This window comes from Seriola dumerili, unplaced genomic scaffold (assembly GCF_002260705.1).
Source record: "Seriola dumerili isolate Sdu_G_001 unplaced genomic scaffold, Sdu_1.0 BDQW01000513.1, whole genome shotgun sequence".
NCBI classification, from domain to species: Eukaryota; Metazoa; Chordata; class Actinopteri; order Carangiformes; family Carangidae; genus Seriola; species Seriola dumerili.
The window spans coordinates 503542-525445 of NW_019174768.1; the positions used below are offsets into that span (position 1 = coordinate 503542).

The following is a 21904-nucleotide window of genomic DNA, read 5'->3' on the forward strand; positions in this document are numbered from 1 at the left end:
GTATGTCCCATACCAACATGATTTAGTTTTATCTTCTTTTCATCGCTATGAATCTTCCTGCGACCGACCAGGTTTATCCTGAGACCCCTCTGAGGTCCTGACCCACAGTTTCGGGATCTTTTTACCAAACTAAATGTAAAATATTCAATACTTTAAGTCAAGTCGAGTTATTTTTATTTAGTAGCTCAAAATCTATTTCAGTTAGTTCAAAGCTGAACCTCCTCCTCCTCCTCCTCAGTTTGGTTCATATTAAGATTTTTAAGATTTGCTAAAACATCAAAAAACAAATGAACAAACACGAAAAACTGAATTATTTTTCCACATGTACAAAGACTGTTCATGTGTGGGAGAAAGATTCGTATACGTAGAGAATGATTGTGTCACCTGGCACAGCAGCTCCTCACCACTTCCTGTTCCACTTTAAGGCGGCAGAGGAAGACAGAAGTTTGGTTCAGTCGTCTTGCGTCGACGCCGGAGCCTGAGACCAGTTCGAAGAAGAAGAAGAAGAAGAAACGTGTTCTGGGGAAACCACTTTAGGATGGAGCTCCGGACATGGACATCTGGCCTGCTGGTCCTCGCGTCGGTGTTTGCCCCGGCAGGTAGGACTCCTCACTCACACACACCTGAACACAAACTCTTTACCTACACAGTCACCAACGAGGGGCTCCACAGATTCACTGACGTCCCCTCTGATCGTTTAGATGTCATAATAAAAACAGAACAAACAAAGCATCAATTCAACAATTCAGATTTAAATATCTTGATGAATTCTGTCGTTTTTCCAAAAAATTGAGAAATGTTGTTTTTAAGTCGATGATGCATTTTTCAAGATAATCAGGTTTGTTTAAAGCGTTTCATGAGTGTCGAAGATTTTTCTCTGAGCGTACAAAGAAGCTTGAAACCAACTGATCTGCAAATATAAAAAAAATCTCCAAATATAATGTAGATGTGTGGTTTTAATGGACGTCGACAAAAAGCCGACCCCTCAGCATCTTTGAGGATATATTTAACTCTGTGTGAGAAAATTCTAAAGGTTTTAACGGCAGACAATGACAAACCAGAGAAGAAGAACACAGGGTGGAGAAGCTTCTCTCTGGCAGCCATGTTGGATGGTCTGCTGGTTGTGTTTGACTCCGTCTTCATAGATTTACACAGTTCATTTATTTCAGTTTTTATCGAGGAACCTGATTATTGTTTTGATCCAGCTGATAGATGTAGTTAGCCATTAGCTACTTAAGCTAACTTTGGAAGTAATGTGCCGTTGTTAACACGTCTGATTAGCACGTTAGCTAACAGGTGGATGAGCATCAACACAAGGACTAAACAAAGATGCACCACTCCCCAGGGGTTTGTGGGTTTTCAGTCCCTCTTTGCTAACAGTTAGCTTACAACAGGTAAAGCTAATATTTAGATTTTTACTTCCTGTCTGAGCATCTGAGAAAAGATGCTGAATTTCAGATGTGTTTTTAAAAAAAGTCAGAATAACAAATAAACATGAACTCAGCTACGTGCTAATGTTATCTGGACCTACAGATACAAACAGGCAACATGCTTCTTGTAGATGTTTTGCTTTGTTTGTGCAACTATACTTTCTTTACTTTCCTACTTCGTTAAGAGATAACTTGGTAAATCCAGAACATTTCTATACTCTTAACTTTTGTTGATAAAACTCAGCATCTGACCTTTGAGCCAGTCACGAGCCTGTGAAACGACAAGTTTGGCACGATTAGGCGTCACTGAACGTGGTGAACCAGATGGAGAAGTGTGTTCTCCAGTAACTTGAACAGGTCAGTGGTTAAACCAGTATTTGTGGCCAACAGGACCAGTATAAGCTTCACCCCATGAAGGGGCAGTTCAACCATCATCAACCCATGGTGGGTTTTTCCCCGTTGACCAGTTACATGAAGCTGGCTGAAGCGCGTGACTTCCTGCAGCTCGTGAACCAGCTCGATAATATGAAAAGACCAGTTCCCACCAACTGGAGTTTATACTGTTAAATACCAGTTCAGACCATCAGTTTGAACCATGTAAAGTTTAGGTGTTAATTATAAGTTTTGATGATTAAAAACCAGTTTAAATGATTAAAAGACCAGTTGCTTTTCTACCTTATAAAATAAATAAAGATTTCAGGCAGTCGCACTGTGTGAACAGCAGCAGCAGTCAGAACGTATCACGTCTGAGAATTGGAGGCAGATCATTATAATTTTCTTCACAGTGTTTCAACAGAGCGACTAAAGGTTTGAACTTGGGGACGTCGTCATGACCGCAACACGATTGCCTCCATTTTAGGAACTGATGCAGCGCAGTGTTTCATAAACCGATGATTTATATTCTCACATTCAGATGTATACAGATGTATTTACAGATGTTTTTTCAGGTGTATTTAAATGTCATTTTGTAGTAATATTATTTAAATACAAATATATTCAAAATGAAAATGGATTTTTACTTTGGATATGATCCGGAAAGGTCCTCAAAATATAAAAACCTTGAAACTCTCATTCCTTTAAACGCAGCTCTAAAGTGAGAAGTTAGAGTTTTATTTTCAATGATATTCGTTTTTGAGGCAGAACTTTGTCTCCTGAATCTAGAGTTAAGCCTTAAAATCAATAAAAGATTTTTAAAAAAAGTATAAATCTGTTTTGGCCCCTGATAAACAGATTGAAGAAGCTTTGGCATCAAGTTGTAGGAGTCCGTAGCTTAAAGATAAAAAATGCTCCGTCCTGTGATACAGTCGTTCTCATGTAAATGAATGCTGATTGAAAGGTTGTGTAATGCTGCGGCTCTGTTCTGTGGAGGGAAGAACATTAATTGACCACAAAGAGTGAACCCCCCCACCACCACCACCATCCTGCTCTGAACTCAGGAAGCAGCTTTGTGGTTGTTTGAGCTGTGACCCCATCCCAAACTACTTCAGCTCGGTGTGGTCACACTGTCACAGAGGTTGCCGTGGCAACAGAGATGCCCCTCACACTGAGACCACCTCAGAAAAAAACTGAAGAAACATGCTGTTCACAGCAGAAACTATGACTCGTGAAATATCTACCGCGAAACCCGTTTCTCAGCCCGGCGGCCATCTTTGATAGAGCTGCAGCAGAAGGAGGGAAACGAAATGAAAACGGTGTAAAGGGGTGAACCGGGTTGGCAGGAAAAGAAAGAGAAAGCAGAGGGGAAGAGAGTCGACATGTCTGCACAGAGGGCGGCGAGGTGTCCTGGATTCTGTCTCAGGTGTTCAGGAGCAAACTGTCGACTCTGAAACCACAGCGACACTTTGACACCAGCTCTGGATGCTGGGAGTTGTTTTCGTCAAACGGCCTCCATCAGATAAAGATGAAATAATATCTGTCATCTCGGAGATAAATCCCATGTGAACATCAGGAAGTGACCTTAAGGGTTCTGGTGTTCAGAAGTTAGAAGGCGGAGTCACGATACATGGATGTTGTTGTGCAACATCAGATGTTTAGGTGGAAAACCAACATGGTGTTAATCTGTTCAGCTCAGCTCAAACATTATCTGGTTCTGTTTCCTCCAACACGTCCGTACTGTCGTTTAGAAGCAGGGTTTGTCTGTTGTTGTGTTTCCTGATGCGACAGAGAAGGAGACGGAAAAGATTTGCTCAGGGTTCGTTAATAATAATCACTTTATTTATAGCACAAAGTCACAAAGAGCTTTACAAGAAAAAGGTAAAACCAGATGAAAGAAAAGTCCAAAGAACCTGAGCAATAAAATATGCAAAAACAATAATTAGGGATAAAACAATATAAATTAAACACGTGTCAAACAGAAAAGGCTGAGACAGAGAAATGTGTTTTAAGAAGAGATTTAAAGGAAGTTAATGACGGCCTCTGATCTCAGAGTGTCGGGGCTCGAACAGCGAACACAAACCATGACCTGAGGGACCAGCAGCCCTCCTCCTGCAGATCTCAGATCTCTGTTCGGCACATACCATGTCAATAAATCAGAGATGTCATTTAAAGCCTTAAAAGTCAACAATAGAATTTTAAAATCAATCTGAAATCTAACAGGGAGGCGAGCGCCGGAGTCATGTGACTGTTCCTGTACGAGCAGCGGTTTACCTGCTGAAGACGAAGCTGAATAAAATCCGTTACATTAATCAAGCCAAGAATAAATAAAAGCATGTGTAACTTTTTGAAGGTTAATGAATCTGGCTACTTTAGCAACAGGGATCCAAGAGAGAAGCGGCCATCGAAGCCCAGCATCAACCTGTGAGCATGAAGTGGCAGGTTGTGGTTGACATGTAGCGTGAGTGTGATCAGGACCAGACCAGACCAGACCAGACTATGTGAGCAGGGTCAGGTATCTGACTGAACCTGATGTGATGTGTGAAACCGTACACAACATCTGTATCAGGGTGTTGAAGTGAGGTTGTTCTCTCTATTGTCTCAGTTTGATCGGCGTGGAGCTGAAATGGTTCTTCCCCAAAACAAAAAAAAATCACGTTTCAGCTTCTCAGAGAGAAAATACATTTAGCCACAGATGCTCTGAGGCCACACCCCTTTCTTTGGGGATTTTCTAAAGGCATTCTGGGAAGGGGGACGTAACGAAGTAGGTGAAAAAATGTGTTCATGAAAAATTGAATTAAAATACTTTGACACTAAATGTGTCAGGTAACTTCTCTGAGAAACACGACGCTGTAGCTTCAAAGTGGCTGAGTCTTTATTAAAGACCACCAGAGACGCTTTTATTCTGGCAGTTTCATTCAGGAAGCTGCTCAGTGTGTGAAGGAGGAAATCATTCAACAGGTGCCAAACACCAAAATAAGCAGTTTAATAAAGTGCTTACACTGTTTCCTCTCGACCCTTTTAACCTGTTTGTGACTGTTTCCAGGCTGATTACACAACACACACACACACACACACACACACACACACACACACACACAACACACACAACACAGTGGAAAACTGACAAAGACAAATATTTGCCTGAAGCTTGTGTTTCTGAATGAATCCACTGAAACTCTATAGAAGTACATATCAAACACACACACACACACACACACACACACACACACACACACACACACCATCCATCTCCACATGAAACACTGACGTCACACTCGTGTTTCCATGTGTCTGGTGGTTGGCCCTGACAGTAAACATGTAGTTTAATTGTTCCTGTAATGTCGGATCAATGAGCGGCTCTCTGTGTTTTCATGCAGTCTGTTTGGATCAATGCTCATTATATCTGTTATTGATCAATCAGTTAATCGTTTGATCATCGGCCTTAAACCTAAACATGTTCAGTTTCCATCATCTTCGTTTCTGAGAAGCTGGAACAAACACGTTTTGATGAATTGATTTCAGCTGCATTCATCGTTAAATGTGGTGCGTTCAGGGACGTTCGGACATGTAGGAGAGATTTACTGACGTTATGATGGAAAACTGTGCTAATTGTTGGAGGAGTTTTCTTTTTTTTCTTTGACTGGAAATGAGCTGTGACTGTCGTTAGTTTGCATCTGTGATGAGTCACAAACAATCATGATAATTATGAAAACATGTGATGAAGCTTTCCATCGATCTCATCAGTCGATTCCTGAAAAGAGTGACGGCGTGTTACAGTTGAATGAAGCTTCAGTGGAAACTAACGAGTTAATCTGCTCCGGTTCTCCACGTCTATAACAGGACATAAACTCAGACTTCAGCTGTGGAATAAAATCAGATCATTACAGAGCTGTGACATGTAATCACTTTATTAGGAACACAGTCTAGTGCAACAGTAGATCCAAACTGCTGCTTTTATTTTGACCTTTTACTGTAAATTTAGGTTAAATGTTCATTTTTATATCGTTCCACTTAACGTCTATTTTCCTTATCAATTAACCTGCCGATTCATTTTTCAATTCATTCGTTCGTCAATAAAAAGTCATGAAATAGTTCAAAATGTAGAAGATATTTCCAGAGTTGGAGGAGACGTCTTTAAATATCTGGTTCTGTCGGAGCAGCAAATGAAAACACCAACATTTTCATTGAGCTATTGTTTTACCGTCACTACCAGCTCTGATTATTGATACGATTAATATTAGAGAAACAGCTGATAGATTAAAGGTTACAGAGACAATATTCCTTGTATTTTTACCGCCTGTGAAACCGGTTGATCGACAGTGAAACGTTACGACTCTTGTTTTCTGTTGAAATCCTCGTTCGGTCACGTTTTACTTTTCCTTCATTTCAGTTCAGGGGAAAAATTTTTACCTTCTACTTTATTTCATTTCTACATGTTGCATCATGCAGCCACGTTTACTGCCAGTTGCTCTTAGTACTGGGAGCGCCGTGTCATAGTGACCCTTTAATTATTGTTCATTTTTTCAGTTAGTTACATTATTTAGACTGACAACAGTTACACAATGAAAAATACAGCAGATGAGTATTAGAGGAAGTTTAGCTGAAGATCATTTGTTGCTTCGTCATTGCTTCAGTCTGAGAGAGTGTGTTAGTTTGTATGAATGTGTCTTAGTGTGTGTACTGTAAGTTATAATATGAAGGTTTACAATATTACATATATATATATATATATATAGTACTGGTCCCAGCACTGTGCTGTTAGCAGCAGCAGTAACTCTCACCGTCGCATCAGCGTCTTCATGTTTAACCAACACGAGAGAATGATGAAAGACTGAGAAGAAGGTAGATAATGTAATATAATGTATAATGTTTATACTTAGTGCAAAAAGTCCAGAAAAAAATCTCTTTTTACTCATTTGACACAATAATGAACCTTTAACTCGAGTCTAGAGCGTTTAGTTTGTGTCACATCTGACACACGCCTGAAAGAATATTTGATTTTAAGCTTTCAAGAGTGAATATATTTATATATATATATTATATATTATATATAACTTTTTGCATTAAGTATAAACATTATACATTATATTACATTATCCTTCTTCTCAGTGTTTCATCATTCTCTCGTGTTGGTTAAACGTGAAGACGCTGATGCGACGGTGAAAGTTACTGCTGCTGCTAACAGCTCAGTGCTGGGACCAGTACTCACACCTTCACTTAAATGAATATAGTAATACTACACTGTAAAAATACTCTTACATGAGGTATTAAAAATGGCCCATGTTCTGTTATTATGATATTTACTGGATTATTATTCATGATGATTAACATGTAAACAGCTTTGTAATGTTGCAGGTAGTTTAAATTATTTTACATATTTTTGTGCAGTTGAATCTATAGAAATGTATTTTATAAGGTGATCTTATGTTTTTTGTGCATGATGTTAATGTGTAGATAAACGACAGACGTCAGGTAAATGTAGCGCAGCAAAAAAGTACAATATTGTCCCTTAGAAGTTTTTATAAAGTATAAAATGGCACAAAGTGGAAACACTGAAGTGAAAATCCTTTTAGAATAAATATTTATCAGAGAATATTTCACAGCACTGAAACACTGAACAGCTACAACCTTTAATAAAAATCCTTCTTCTGTGGAAGGAACTATTCTGAAATATTCAGTAAAAATAATAATAACACAATGTAAAAATACTCTGTTACAAGTAAAGTCATTGAAAATCTGACTTAATACAAACGTATTGAATCATGAAGAATTAAACTTGATTTGAGAAAATACCTGAAACAATATTTTTACATGGAATATTTTTTACAGCGCTGGTGTGACTAAAAATTAAAGAATCAATTATGAACTGAAATCTAATATATGGAGATTTTTTTCAGGGAACAGTTGCATCATAATTTTAAAGGCGGTCGTTTGTTTTTAATCGTTTCACGGAGCAGTAAAAAGTGCAGTAATACAACATTGAAATGTTGTAGTACTAGTACAACTTGACGAAGTAGTCAGACTCCACCATGTTACTGGTTCGTAGACTCTTTATTTGTTTCAGTCTGAAACTGAGTTTTGTTGCTGAAACCTAAAGTGAACTTTTTTAAAGGACGTCTGCTGTGAGTTAGGGTTAGGGTTAACCTGAGCGCTCATGTGTTTTTACTGCTGCTGCGTTACATTATGACTCTGACTGCTGCACTAACATTTTCATTTTACATCAAAGATATATGAGGAAAAAAATATAAAATGTCATTTCTAATCCTCTCAAACTGACAAGTTAAATTTGGTCGTGGCGTTCTGAATAAAACTTCTCTTCAGTCTGGGTCAGATCTGGATGTGTGTTTGAAACAGAGCCGATCATGTGCATGTGAAACTCACCACGCTACGTTTATCAGATTACCAGCCGCCTCAACCACACACACACACACACACTGACTTCCTGTTGTGTTTATATTTGGTCCAATATTTTTTGTTATCTGACCAGATGTGCTGTTTGAGCCCCCAGCACTGATGCAGACTGGAGATACTGACGTTAACATGAAACTAGTGCTTTTACACCCTCGTTTCCATGGCAACGAGCGCAAGCGAGCAAGGCAACTGATGTTGTGATATCCGAGAAGGAGGATTATTCTTATTGAATCATGAGGACGCTGAAGGACGTCGGCTGAAAGTTTTATATATATTTTATTTATTCTAAAGTACATTACAGTTTTAGTAGTAATTAATAAACGTGCAGATCAGTGAGTTTGGATTTTAATATACGGAGGAAAAAAACATCCTCAGACCAAAGCTGATGTCAGTGTTTATCAGACTGAAGGAGGAAGAGGAACCCAGAGTTCAGTAGATCAACAGATTCCTGGAAACTCAACATGAGGAGGAGGAAGAGGAGGTAGAGGAGGTAGAGGAGGAAGAGGAGGTAGAGGAGGAAGAGGAGGTAGAGGTAGAAGAGGAGGAAGAGGAGGTAGAGGAGGAAGAGGAGGAAGAGGAGGAAGAGGAGGAAGAGGAGGTAGAGGAGGAAGAGGAGGTAGAGGAGGTAGAGGAGGAAGAGGAGGAAGAGGAGGAAGAGGAGGAAGAGGAGGGTCTTTCACCACAAAGATAAAACTGTAAACCTCAGTGAATGTAACTGTAACACTCAGAAATCATTGTTCATAGAATTTTGTGTGTGTGTGTGTGTGTGTGTGTGTGTGTGTGTGTGTGTGTGTGTGTGAGATCAGATTGATCATTGATAATTAACTCATTCAGTGTTTGTTTCATGGTTCCAGTTTCTTAACTGTGAGAATTTGCTGCTTTTCCTTTTGATATTTTAAAATTATTTAGAATAATTTTGTTTCAGACAAAACAAACTAATAAACAACGTTTCTGAAGTTTTACAACCCAAACAATCAATCGGTTAATCCAGAAACTGATCAGCAGATTAATCCATAATAAAAAATAATCAGCAGTAAAATGCTGTTTACCAATTAATGTAAAGAGTTACATTATATATTGATTAGATATTAATCTGCAGCAGTAACACTCACATGTTTCTGCATGAAGAGCTTTTACTTTAAGTTCAGTCAGACTTAAAATGCAGAGAAGATTGATTGACTTATTAATGGATTGATTGATTTTGGTCTTTAAGTTTAAAAAAAGACAAAGACAGTGACTGACACATAGACACATGCATGACACAGTATATATTCACATGTACAAACTGTGTGACATGATGCAGTTTGTACATGTGAATATATACTGCACTGTGAGGAGGTGTCGGATCATCCCTCGCTTCAGTCAGTGAAGAAAACATTTAGACTGAAGGTGAATAACCTCAGGTCTCCGTGGAAGCTCTTTAAATAAAGTTTAAATCAAGTTTAAATCAAGTTTAAATAAAGTTTAAATAAAGTTTAAATCAAGTTTAAATAAAGTTTCTGTGAGTTTGAATCAAATTTGTACAGAAGGAGACGAGTCTAAGCTCTGACCTGTTTGGATGTTTAATGAGACTCTGAGGTCAGGCGCTTCTTTCAGTTTTACTAGCACAAACACACACACACACACACACACACACACATATACACACACCCACACTGAACCACACATGAACACACACCTGTTAATGGAGCCACAGCGAGCGCTCGGCAGCAGCTGAGGAAACCACTGAGCTCCATCACACACATTCACACACATTCACTCACTGCAGCAACACACCGAGTCTCAGCAACAGCTTTTATTTACACAGTGTGAACGACAGAGACCCAATATCCTCACAACTCAGGAACACACATCCAAACGCACCCAGTTTCATCACAGCAGGGACGGATCCTGAGTCCAGCTCAGGTGGTGCTGGGTAACGAGGCTGGTCATCAGCTGGTCATCAGCTGCTCCCGTTAACGACATGATCACACAACTAGAACACACCACAAATCATTTACAAACGTCAAAGCGTTGACACCAGCTGCTGCTTTTATATTGACCGTGAATCTGTACAGTGTGTGTCTGACCTTTGACCTGTGACCTCCACAGAGGCAATGCCGCTGTACGACCCACAGCTGTGTTACATCCTGGACGGCTTCCTCGGCCTGTACGGCCTCATCATCACCGGGATGTTCATCAAAGAGCGGGTCTGTAGCACTCTCTGTTTCCTTTAATTATTTTCATTTCATTCAGTTTAATTCCCTGAAAAAATCTGAACTCACAGGTTTAGATTCAGTGTGACATCACTTCCTGAGGATGTCATTATGTCTGATGTCCCTCCACAATAAAGCTCCAGAAATCCACTTAGAAACCAGAGAAACAGAAGTTCACTGAGAATGTTTTTAAGTTTCCTTCAGTGCCACAGTGATCCAGTGACAGTTGTCTGAACATCCATGACACACTGCAGACAGGAAGTGATTAATAGCTGATTCAGCTGCTGTTAATGAGACAGTTTGACTCGATATAAACAGATTCAGGCTAAAAACTGGGGCTCAAGTTGTAGCTCACAGTGAATTCACAGCAACACCGAGACTTAAAATCCTCCATGTAAGAACCATCGCAGCGGTTTGTCTTTAACCCACAGCTCACTAACTATTATTAACCTTTCTCTGTAGTTCTTCAAAACCAAAGCGAAGTCAACAGAGGAGGCCATCTACAGCGTGAGTCACTATATTACTTCCTGTTTTAACTTTGACTTTAAGGCCGAGTCTCTCCTGGTCTTAACATGTCTTTAAAAAAAGCTTTGATTTCAGTTTGATAGAAGAAGCAGTTAATGAGAAAACACACTGAGACAATCAGGATTATAAAGTGTGTGTGTGTGTGTGTGTGTGTGTGTGTGTGTGTGTGTGTGTGTTTAGGATCTGAAAGGTCAGGACACCGATGGTTACGCCCCGCTGATGATGAGAGACCCCGAGAGAGGAAGAGTGAGTCTGACGATGATGGATTTCATCTTTATACCTGTTTTTAATTCATCCTGAGGAACCCCTGAGAACTCTAGAGAACATTATGAAAGAACCCTGCAGAACGTTTCAGTCCAGATGAACCAGGAAACAGTCAGTTTCTTTTAGAACCTCATGTATTAAAACTCTGTAACTCCTTGCTGTTCTTACAGAACCGCCGGGTGACGGAAGACTCCACCTACACGGTAACAAACAGTCCTTTTGTACAACTTTATTTTTTCTTTTGCTTCATGGTTAATTTATTTATTAAAATATTTTTATAATAATATATATAATAATATATATTTTCTGTCATGCATTTTAAAAATAACAGTTGTAAAACTGTATGTATATAATATATATAATATGTATATAATACACAGTGTATAATGTTTTCTTTATATCCAGGGTTTGACCAAACGCACAGAAGGAGAATATAAAGAACTTCCTGTTAAAAAAGAGGTGAGAGTATCAAACTAACAACATCTGGATCTGTGACAAAACCAGATTCATTCATTCTTGTTGAATTATATTTAAAACTTATGTATTAAATTCTATTAACTTTGATCAGAAGAAGAATTCCAGTCAGTTACTGCAGTAAAAGTACCAACAGCACATCACAGAAATACTCCATTAAAAGTAAAAGTACTGAAGTATTGTCAACAAAATACATGAAAGGTGTATTAATTACATCATTAATTTCAATTAACATGTGATCAGTAATTTAATGTTGTAGAATCTAATTCTAACATTACCTCATTTACTGTTGGTCCTTTAATCTTTAATCATTCATCATATTTTATCAAATGATCAGATGTAAAATCTTATTGTGAAAAGTCACTAGTGACCAAAGCTGCAGTAAAAAGTACATTTCCCTCTGAAGTATAAAGACACTCACGTAATAAACTGCAGCACAGTACTTGAGTTAATGTATTTAGTTACTTTATTCTTTTATTTTCTTTATTTCCGTTAACAGAATTATCATTTTTAAATGTATTATAAATATTTGTTTCTCCTTTTTTCCTGCAGCGTCAGAGGAAGAACGAGCAGGTTTACCAGGTGAGTGGAGAATATTTATATTATATATATATATTATTAATTGACTCATTGATTATTAAACAACTTCCCTTCTCGTCAGGGTCTGAGCTCGGCCACCAGAGACACCTACGACTCTCTGCAGATGCAGCAGCTTCCCGCTCGTTAACTCAGGGGTCATCAGACTTTTCCCTCCGCCACCTCTCTTCCTGTCAGCCTCAACACACTGACGTCTGTTTCTTGGAAAATGATTTGGCTGAAGTTGTTGTTTAATGACGACAGACTGGAAACAGTTTGACTTTGATTTGATAGATTTAATGGTTGAGATGTGAACATGAGTCTGAAACACTTCTCATTGGTTTAGGTTCATTTTTTATGACAGTTTATCATCTTGTTGATCCGTATTTAGATGTTTGAGAGGTTTTAATATCACACGTGGCTCTGTTTGAAAAGTCACTATTTTTCCTTTTTCACTTTGAGAAAAACATCAGAAATGTAACACAGATCTCTTCTCTGTCCTCTCATTTGTTCATTTTGATTGATTTATTCCCAGCTGTGATTTCACTGAGATTATGATCGACAGGATAGGAAACAGGAAACAAACATGTTGTACTGTATTTTGATCAACTTGATCCTCTCTGAACTTTTCTCTTCACCAAAACAGACACAGACCTCACAGCAGTGACATTACTGTAAAAGTAAAATTGACTTTCCAAAGCAAAAGTGTGTACACCTGTTAATTTAGAGCAGCAGAAATCAGGTGACCGCCTCGTTATGTCGAACACGCCCCCACCCACTCAACCTGACTCACCCTTTAGGGAGAAGCAACAAGACTAGAGCTTGGTTGATATTAGAGGAGTTACTTTCCACTGTTGTTTTGTATATAGCAAGATGTAAAATAATAGGAAACCAAGCCAAGTGATTCTGCAGATGAAGCAACATGTAAAGGCTGCAGTGGTTTGAGTTTCACTCTGTTCTATATTTTTTACACTCATCTTAAAATCTGGAGAATCTGAAATCAAATGAAGACTTAAAGCTGTTCTGTATGGAGCCCCTAAGTGTTTAATATTTTATAAATGAATATAAAAAAGCTCATTATAGTTAAGTTCTTTTTTCTATGATTTTAGCTGCATTGTTATGGAACCTCAAATAATAATTGATAACGATAATAATTATAATAATCTTTTAAAATTTGCCTCATTAATGTGAAATATTCCCTTGTCCTGCTTCTTTTCACAATAAAATCATTTTATTTCAGCTTGTTTTTATTTAATACCAAGTTTTTAAGTCAAAATTATTTTTTTTCAGATGAATATTTTTAATTCATGAAGCCAAAAAAAGGCAGAGCTGCTTATGTGATTGGCTGTTGCTTAAATGGACAACCAATCACTTTGCTGAGCTTGAATGAATAGAAAAATGAGTAGAATCATAATGAACTGTTATTGTGAAAAGAAGCAGGGTCAAATAATATTTGATAATTTTGAGCTTTGAATTTTTAACATTTGTTTAATTCTGCATTTATTTAGGCCTAAATGATCATTTCTTTTTACATAGTGTCCACTTATTTATGTAATAGTGAATCCTTTGGGTCCCCATACATTAGACAATAGAAATGTCAGGCTTATTGCAACTTAATGATTTCACTATAAAATTAAAAAGCAAGTGGTGCAGCAGCTTTAAGTTTCCTTTTGTTTTTATGATAAAGCTTATATATGGTGGTAATTTAACCAAAATCTCTGCTGGTCATTTCTTTTTTGAATCCACTTTCTTTCTTTGTCAGTTTTGTTTTCATTTAACACAGTAGATGGTTATTATGGAAGTATTTCTAGTATTTTTTTTTCTGATATCTTCCTGAGAATTTGTGCTGTAAGGACTGAATAACAATGATATTGTTACAATGTTTCTGTGTGAATATTTTGCTTTTATGGTAATGCTTACCATAACTCTGTAAAAGATAGTCTGGCTTCTAATAAAATGATTATAAAAATGTCTCAGCTCAGCACACTGTTTAATGTTATTTATATGTTCAATCATAATGAAAATGTCTAAAACATGAAACAAAACTTGTTTCATGTTTTATACATATATAAAATATATATTTCTAATAGTTTTATTTTGAAATTAACCAGCGGAAGTCGTGTGTTTTCAGTATAACGGTTAATTGACCCGTCCCAAGCAGTTGTTAGCATTAGGCTATGAGGTTAGAGGGCCCGCGGTTTCTCTGCTGTGAATTACAATGGCAGCTGAACCAAAACATTAGCTCTGATGCTAAAGTCAAACAATGCTGTGTCATTAATTAGTCCGATAATAATTCAGTTTATGGGCCGTGACAATTACTAGCCAGTTAGCTAACGGCTAGTTAGCCCTGCTAGCTGCGATACCAACATCAGCAACACCAACAGCAGCAGCTGTCAACACTGAATTCCTGCGTATCCTCAGCAGCACGCACGGTTTCGCCGCAAAAACGGCACTTTAGAAGAAATTCAAATGGAGACAAACGCACCGAAAAGACGAGACAATAAAAAATCTCTGCGTGTGAAGGTAATAAGCCTTGGAAATGCCGAAGTCGGAAAGGTAAGAGACTGCCAGTTTATTTTCGACCAAACCCCATAATGAAATCTGGTAGATTTTAGCGATGGGATGCTAATACCTGAAATAAACCTTAAAATATCTAATAAAAAAATATTTTTAGAGGGAGCTCACAAAATAATCTTTTACCTGATATAAATACGTGTCTGACCTTTTAATGATAAACATTTCTCGTGTTGTTGCTATCAGGTTTATGAGTCTGTTGGCTCTAATTTATGCTGTTTATTCTGACGCCAGACACCTTGTAAAAATCAATTACTTTCAGGTGTTCTTGCTTAAAGCATCTAATTGCTGCAGAGTAGAACATCCACGAATACTAGTTTTAAACGATTGCCACCTTGTGTAAAATTCGGCATACAGTTTCTTTTACTGAGATTAAGAAATTAATTGTTTTTTAACGTTAAAATGACAGTCCTCATGCGGCAGTGACTGCGACAGCTACTAGCACTGAACCAGTTCAAAAAATTGATATTGTAATGAATTCATGTTAACTTCATTTATGATATGTTTGCCAAAATAACCAAACTAATGTAATTATTATTAAATAATCATAAATTAAGTTTTAGTACGTTTGTGTGTTTTGACTAAGGTCCTTTTAAAAGCGATAAATATCCTCTAAATTTGGAAACATTACATTACATACATTATATGCTAAGATTAAAAATGGACGTTCCCGCCAAATGTACTCCTGCAGTCTTAATTTAGTTAAACAATAGCATCTGCTAGCTTTGAACCAAATGAACCTTTTAAAAACGTTGAAATACGTTTGAAAAAAGTTAATGTCTGGTGATTTATGGCGAATTTACCAAGAGAATCTAGCAATCCTCAAGTAATCATAAATTATTACTTATTATTTTTCCCATTAACGAGGTGCCCCAAAATGTGTATGCTGAATGTTCAAGTGGACCTCATCCATTCTTTAACGGTAATAAATACTAGTTTAACACTTCTATGTTTTTGCCTAAAGGCAAAACGCCTTAAAATTGTTAGATTTTTGAAGGGAGTCTAGTGTGAAAGATGCTGTAGCTCATTATAAATGTTTTTTCCTCCACAGAGCTGCATCATCAAACGCTACTGTGAGAAGAGGTTTGTTCCCAAGTATTTGGCCACTATTGGTATTGACTATGGCGTCACCAAGTAAGTTCATACACTTGGTTATTATTCTATTACTTTATGTTTGTTTGTTTGTTTGTTTTTTTTATATAATGTCTTTGTATTTTATGTAAATCTAGCTCTTGTACTTTATTAATATTAATATGACATGATAGCAGTAGAACTATATAACGTGTTTTTCGTAATATCAGTAATGTTTGTGTTGTCAGAGTGCAGGTTCGCGACAGAGAAATAAAAGTGAACATCTTTGACATGGCCGGACATCCTTTCTTTTATGAAGTGAGTCAAAAAAAATTCATTTTACCATTTAATTGTGGTTTTCATATTTTTTCAAGTACTTCAACTTATATTTACCCATTGTCAGAAGTCTTGTATTTCTTCGTCAGGACAAACAAAACAAAACCAGCATCAAGAAAAAGAAATAAAATCATCACAGTGAAATGATGTCAGAGGTCATGGAGTTTAATGAGTTGTAATATGGGAGACCTGCCAGCCGGTGGAGATGTTGAACCAGGACTATTATCCTCTTCTGTCACCTTCCTTCCTTCATCCTTCTTTTTCGCTATTTTCCCCTCCGTCTTGTCTCTCAGGTGCGTAATGAGTTTTATAAGGACAGTCAGGGGGTGCTGCTGGTTTATGATGTCGGCCTCAGGGAGAGTTTCGACGCTCTCGACAGCTGGCTGGGAGAGATGAAGCAAGAAATGGGCTCGCAGGCTAACATGGACAGCATCGTGTTCGTCGTCTGCGCCAACAAGGTATGACTCTTAAACTTTCCTATCCTTATCAAACTGGGTCAATCAGATGCTGAAAAGTAAAGGTTCGGATGCTGGAAGATAGTCAGAGGTGACTGTGTATGATGTTGTACTAAATGCTGCAGTGTATAACTTCGAGTAAGTAAAAAAATGAAGGAGCTATCCTGCACAGACACTGATATTCATGTACAAACTTGATTTCAAACTATTTTTTATCACCACACATCGACTGTCCTTCTGTGCAGGTGGACCTGACGAAGCGGCGGGTGGTGGATGAGGGGGAGGGCCGTCTGTGGGCGGAGTCCAGAGGGTTTCATTACTTTGAGACATCGGCACAAAGCGGAGAAGGCATCAATGAGATGTTCCAGGTTTACACACATACACATGTAAACTCACATTATTGTTGTTTTTTAAACAAATACTTTTGAGCATAGTGTGTGTGTGTGTGTGTGTCCGTCCGTCCACTCAGGCGTTCTTCTCCTCCATCACCGACATGTGTGAAAATGGCGGGAAGCGTCCGGTGTCGGAGGTCAGTGTCGGCTTCACCAAAGAGCAGGCAGACACCATCCGACGTATCCGAAACAGCAAGGACTCATGGGATATGTTGGGTGTGAAACCCGGGGCCACACGGTGAGTAGACGGCTCCGGATCATGTGTTATTTCATTTATAACAAAGGATATTTAGAAGAAAAAAATATAATGATTTAATTTGTATTAACTGAATATTTTTAGAAAATTTTCATGTCAAAATAAAGTTTTAAAAATGACATAAAATGTAATATTCATGTAATATATCATCAGTCAGTAAATTGAAATATCTATGAACAAACTTTTGAATATAACAACAAACAAACTACATGTAAATAAAAACAAATTACTCATATAGGTAAAACGTCAACAAAACAGCAACATAAATATATATTTACCTTGATTACATTGATAAATTCATTATTCTGAGTATTTAGATTTTCTGTAAGTTGCTGAAAAAGTCATTATTTTCTCTTGGTGTATCTAACATTGGTTCCTGCCTCTTCGTTTCCAGGGAGGAGGTGAACAAGGCGTACAGGAAGTTGGCGGTCCTGCTGCACCCGGATAAATGTGTCGCCCCTGGCAGCGAAGACGCCTTCAAAGCCGTGGTGAACGCTCGCACCTCACTGCTGAAGAACATTAAATAACACAGTAACACACAGCTGAAACCTCTCAGAGCTCGGACCTCCGTCACTCAGACATGGACTGAAGAGTCATACTCAGCCGTACGAACAGTGTTTATTTATTGGTATATTTATTTAGCGTAAAGGTCTTGTGTGCCATGTTGCTTGCCACAGTGCTGTATGCCAACCTAATGTCTGGTTTATGACCAGTTTTAACTTATTTACTACATTTTATCTCTAAACTCGTGTGTGTGTTAATGAGAGAGAGAGCGAGAGAGAGTATGGAAGATGATGAGGGCCACATGAGAAAATTAAATTGAGTTCTGAATCAAACTTGAAATGAATTCTGAGATTGAAAATGACAAAATTAAGTTAAAATTCTGAAGTTTCCGTCAGACTTTTTAGATTTAGATAAAAATTTCAAACTCCAAGTTTTAAGTCTGAATTCTGAGGCTTTTTAGTTTTACTCAGACATTTGAGAATAAAGTCTGAGACATCAGACAGGTCAAAAGTTAAAACTCTAAGACTGCAGTTAGACTTCTTAAATTACAGTGTCAGAAATTTGAGTTTAAAATCCAAATACTGAGAAAAGAAAAGGTTAAAATTCTTAGAAAATCAGAACGTTTAGGAGAAGGTTTAATTCTGAGAATAAAGTTATAATTTAAAGATTAAAGTCTTTAAAGAATTTTTAGGTTGATGTCAAAATTGAAACAAAACTCAAATTCAGAGATTAAAGTCAGAGATTAAAGTTTGATTATATAATAAGAATCCTGAGATTAGAGTCACAATCTTTAGATTAATGTCAACATTATAAATGTCAGTGTCAAAATTAAAAGAAAAAATTAAAAAAAAAAGTTACAAAATTCTCAAATGTCAGAATTTTCTGAGGTAAAACTGTAAGAATCAAATAATAATTCAGCTATAATTTAGACCTTTTCCTTTGATTCTGATTAATGTCAGAAGTCTTACATTTTTCTTTGTTTCACATTGGCCTTCATTCTTTTCTACATGTTGACGTGTGGTTTTGAGTTAAGTGTGTGTGTGTGTGCGTGTGTATGCGTGTGTGTGTGTTTGTATGGCCAGGTTAACATCTTCCTTCTTCCTGTTGATGTTGAAGACATCAGTAGAGCGGCAGGTCAAAGGTCAGTGTTCAACCTGATTTCACAGTAAAGAAACAAATCCAGTCAGTGAAGGTACGAACTACTTTGGTAAAAGTCGAGTAATTCTGAATGAATGCGACTTTAGATTCACATTTCACAGCCTTTAAAGTAAAGAGTTCACTTCCTAAAGCTCAGACTCGTCCTGTGTGTGTAACGTTACTACACTTTCTCAAACTCATTTTAAAGCCTGGTTGCCAAATCAGTCAAAGTTAAAGGTGTGATGTTCAATATTAAAACAACTCTCACATGGTCAAACCTGCCAACTCCTCAGCCCGAACGTCCCCATACCAACACTCAGTTTTCTACTGATGACATCACCAGTCCCTTAGTGATGATTGGTCGATGCAGCTACGGCACCAAACCAGTCTAAAGCCAAGAGGTCTAAAGAGAAAGAACTACCAACCTACCTGGTCGGGAACCGGTCATGTGCTGTTTACTGAAGGGGGGGGTTAATTAACTTGTTCCTTCTATTGTCAACTGTCCATAGGATCAATTATATTTTTTAGTTCCTTTAAATTGTTCATTTCTGCCCTTAAATACTGTTTTTAGTCAAATCCATGATTTGTAAACTTAAATGAACCTTTAGTGACGGCTCTGTGCCTCCTGACGTTTGTGTTCTTTTATTCATATGTTTCAGATCCATAATGTCATCCATTAAGTAGAAATATCATCACTTTAGTTTGTAACATCCTCAAAATGCAAATTTATTCAAGTTGAGATGTTCTTTCAAAATACTTATTTGTGCCCTCGAATAGAACCTTTATCCTCATAACACAGAAACTAACTTTTTCCTTGAAATAATCCTTTTTTTTTCCTGAAATATGTTGCGTTTTCCTCAACACACCAAACAATATCATTTAACTTCACATCTAACCCTGTTTTTTCCCTTAAAACTCGCTGTTTGATCAGAAAACTGTAAATAAGCAGCTGTATTTTGTCTTCCACCCGGTCACTCCATGATAATGTCCTTACCTGAACAAGAACGTTTCCATGGTGATGATAATGGGATGTTTTTCATTGGGGTACTGAACTAAAAGAAAAACTTTTTATTTATGTCCATCCCTCACTGAAACAGAATCTGAAAAAAGTGTTTGTTACTGTAAAGAACTGACAGGCAGCATGAAGATATGTCATCACAGTTTTATATTTTTACATACGTGTATCCACGGTAACAAACAAATGCACAGACTGAGCTTCCACTTGTTACTTTAATGTGATTTTTATGTTTTTAAATTGATTTTTATTGTGTATTGTGTATTATTTACATTATGGTTAGCACTTGTTTTTCCACCTAAAGACCACATTTCCCATCAGCCCAGTTGCTTTGTCTGTATTAATATTTACTGATGGCAGTAAAAACAAATTTAAATGAACAACAAAGCAGATCAGTTTTGATGCATTTTGCATTAAAGAAAAATCCAAAATAGATTAAATAAAAACATTAAATTAAAAGCAGATAACAAAACAACAAAAATGAAATCAATAACTAACCAAATAAATTGAATTTGAAGATAAAGGAAAAAATGGACATAGGAAATGAATGAAATGAATTATTGAATAATTTGGAAACAATTGAAAGCAAAATTAATTTATAATAAAAATCCCAATAAATTGACAAGTGGAACAAACAGTGTTTGTGATGTAAAGCGTCAGCCAATCACACGTTTCGAACATGTTACATTAAATTAGTTTGTTTGTATATCAGTGTGTTCTGTGTTATAGTAACCACATATTATTTATTTTGTATGATGAACAGTTTAAATGGATAATGAGACTGTGTGTGTGTGTGTGTGTGTGTGTGTGTATGTATGTGTATATGTATATATATATGTGTGTGTGTGTGTGTTTTAAGTATGATATTTCGCCACAGACTGAACTCCATACCTCATGACTGTGACTTAAGTCACGCTTTAATCATCTGATGAGCTGATGATGCGTTTCCTGTCGCCTTTAGACCCTCGTTAAGGTCACATTTACACAATAACGCAGAAGAAGAAGAGAAATGTTTTTTAATTTTTCCCACATTAGTGAGGACATAGTCGTAGTCACATGTCGACAGTTTTCTGTTGACCTCTGGTGTGTGTGTGTGTGTGTGTGTGTGTGTGTGTGAGAGTGTGTGTGTGTGTGAGTGAGTGTGTGTGTGTGTTAGAGTCTCACTGTGGTTCTTGTAAGTGCACGTTCTACTGGATTGTTTTTGAAATAATAAAAACACAAAAATAATTCCTCTGACTCCGGCCTGTCTGTGGGTTTCTGTCTTTGTGGGGACCAGTTTGTGTTTCAACTTTAGGGTCTAAAATCATATAACGTGGCTTTTTAAAAAATATCTTGTCATTTTTTTTAGACATCCTGGAGTATGTATACAGTCACGTTGGCTCAATCTGACCTTTTGATTTATTCGTTCGTGTTTCTTGTAATTTAATCACGTTTATAGATTTTTTTTGTCATTTGTTTTATTTTATAGGTTGGTAGAGAAACAGGAATGTCAGGGAGAGAGAGAGAGAGAGAGAATGACCAGCAGCAAAGGGCTCAGGCTGGACTCGAACCTGGGCCTCTGCGGTAAGGACTCAGCCTGAGCACATGCTACCCTCTACCTGGTGAGTTACCAGGGCGCCCCACAATTAGAGATTAACTAGTGTTTAACATGACGAGGTGAATTTTAAGAAGAACCATCTCCCTCTGTCAGCTTGTTCCTACTGTACACTACACACTCAAACACAACCTGACCTGGTTGGAGGTCTGCCAATCCCATCATGCACCTGAACACGCACACATACACAGCTAAGAGTTAATCTGTTTTATTAATGAGCAGCCATTTGTCTCTGTTTCAGGGATTCCTGTGGGATTAACACACACTCAGACATCTGCTGGTTCACATCATCTTATTACACAAAGCTCCTCCACCTCGAT

The 21904-nt window shown here is 37.4% G+C and overlaps 2 protein-coding genes across 3 annotated transcripts; both read left to right on the forward strand.

Annotated features, from left to right (window-relative positions):
* Positions 1-425: 425 nt before the first annotated feature.
* LOC111235530 (T-cell surface glycoprotein CD3 zeta chain-like) lies at positions 426-14222 on the forward strand. Its single transcript, XM_022763989.1, has 8 exons — positions 426-599; positions 10308-10405; positions 10874-10918; positions 11117-11182; positions 11371-11403; positions 11606-11659; positions 12227-12256; positions 12336-14222. Exons 1-8 carry the CDS (start codon positions 539-541, stop codon positions 12399-12401), a joined length of 453 nt encoding a protein of 150 aa, XP_022619710.1. The 5' UTR covers positions 426-538; the 3' UTR covers positions 12402-14222.
* A 266-nt stretch (positions 14223-14488) lies between these two features.
* dnajc27 (DnaJ heat shock protein family (Hsp40) member C27) lies at positions 14489-21529 on the forward strand. Of its 2 annotated transcripts, XR_002665690.1 has the most exons (8): positions 14489-14806; positions 15876-15958; positions 16144-16213; positions 16525-16689; positions 16932-17054; positions 17156-17316; positions 17729-17939; positions 21459-21529. XR_002665690.1 is itself a non-coding variant. In XM_022764038.1 (7 exons), the coding sequence occupies exons 1-7, from the start codon at positions 14720-14722 to the stop codon at positions 17859-17861; spliced, it is 822 nt and encodes a 273-aa protein (XP_022619759.1). In that variant the 5' UTR covers positions 14489-14719; the 3' UTR covers positions 17862-20370. The 2 variants fall into 2 exon arrangements, 1 of the variants encoding a protein (XP_022619759.1); XM_022764038.1 differs by lacking the exon at positions 21459-21529 and having other exon boundaries at positions 17729-20370.
* The last annotated feature ends 375 nt before the right edge of the window (positions 21530-21904 follow it).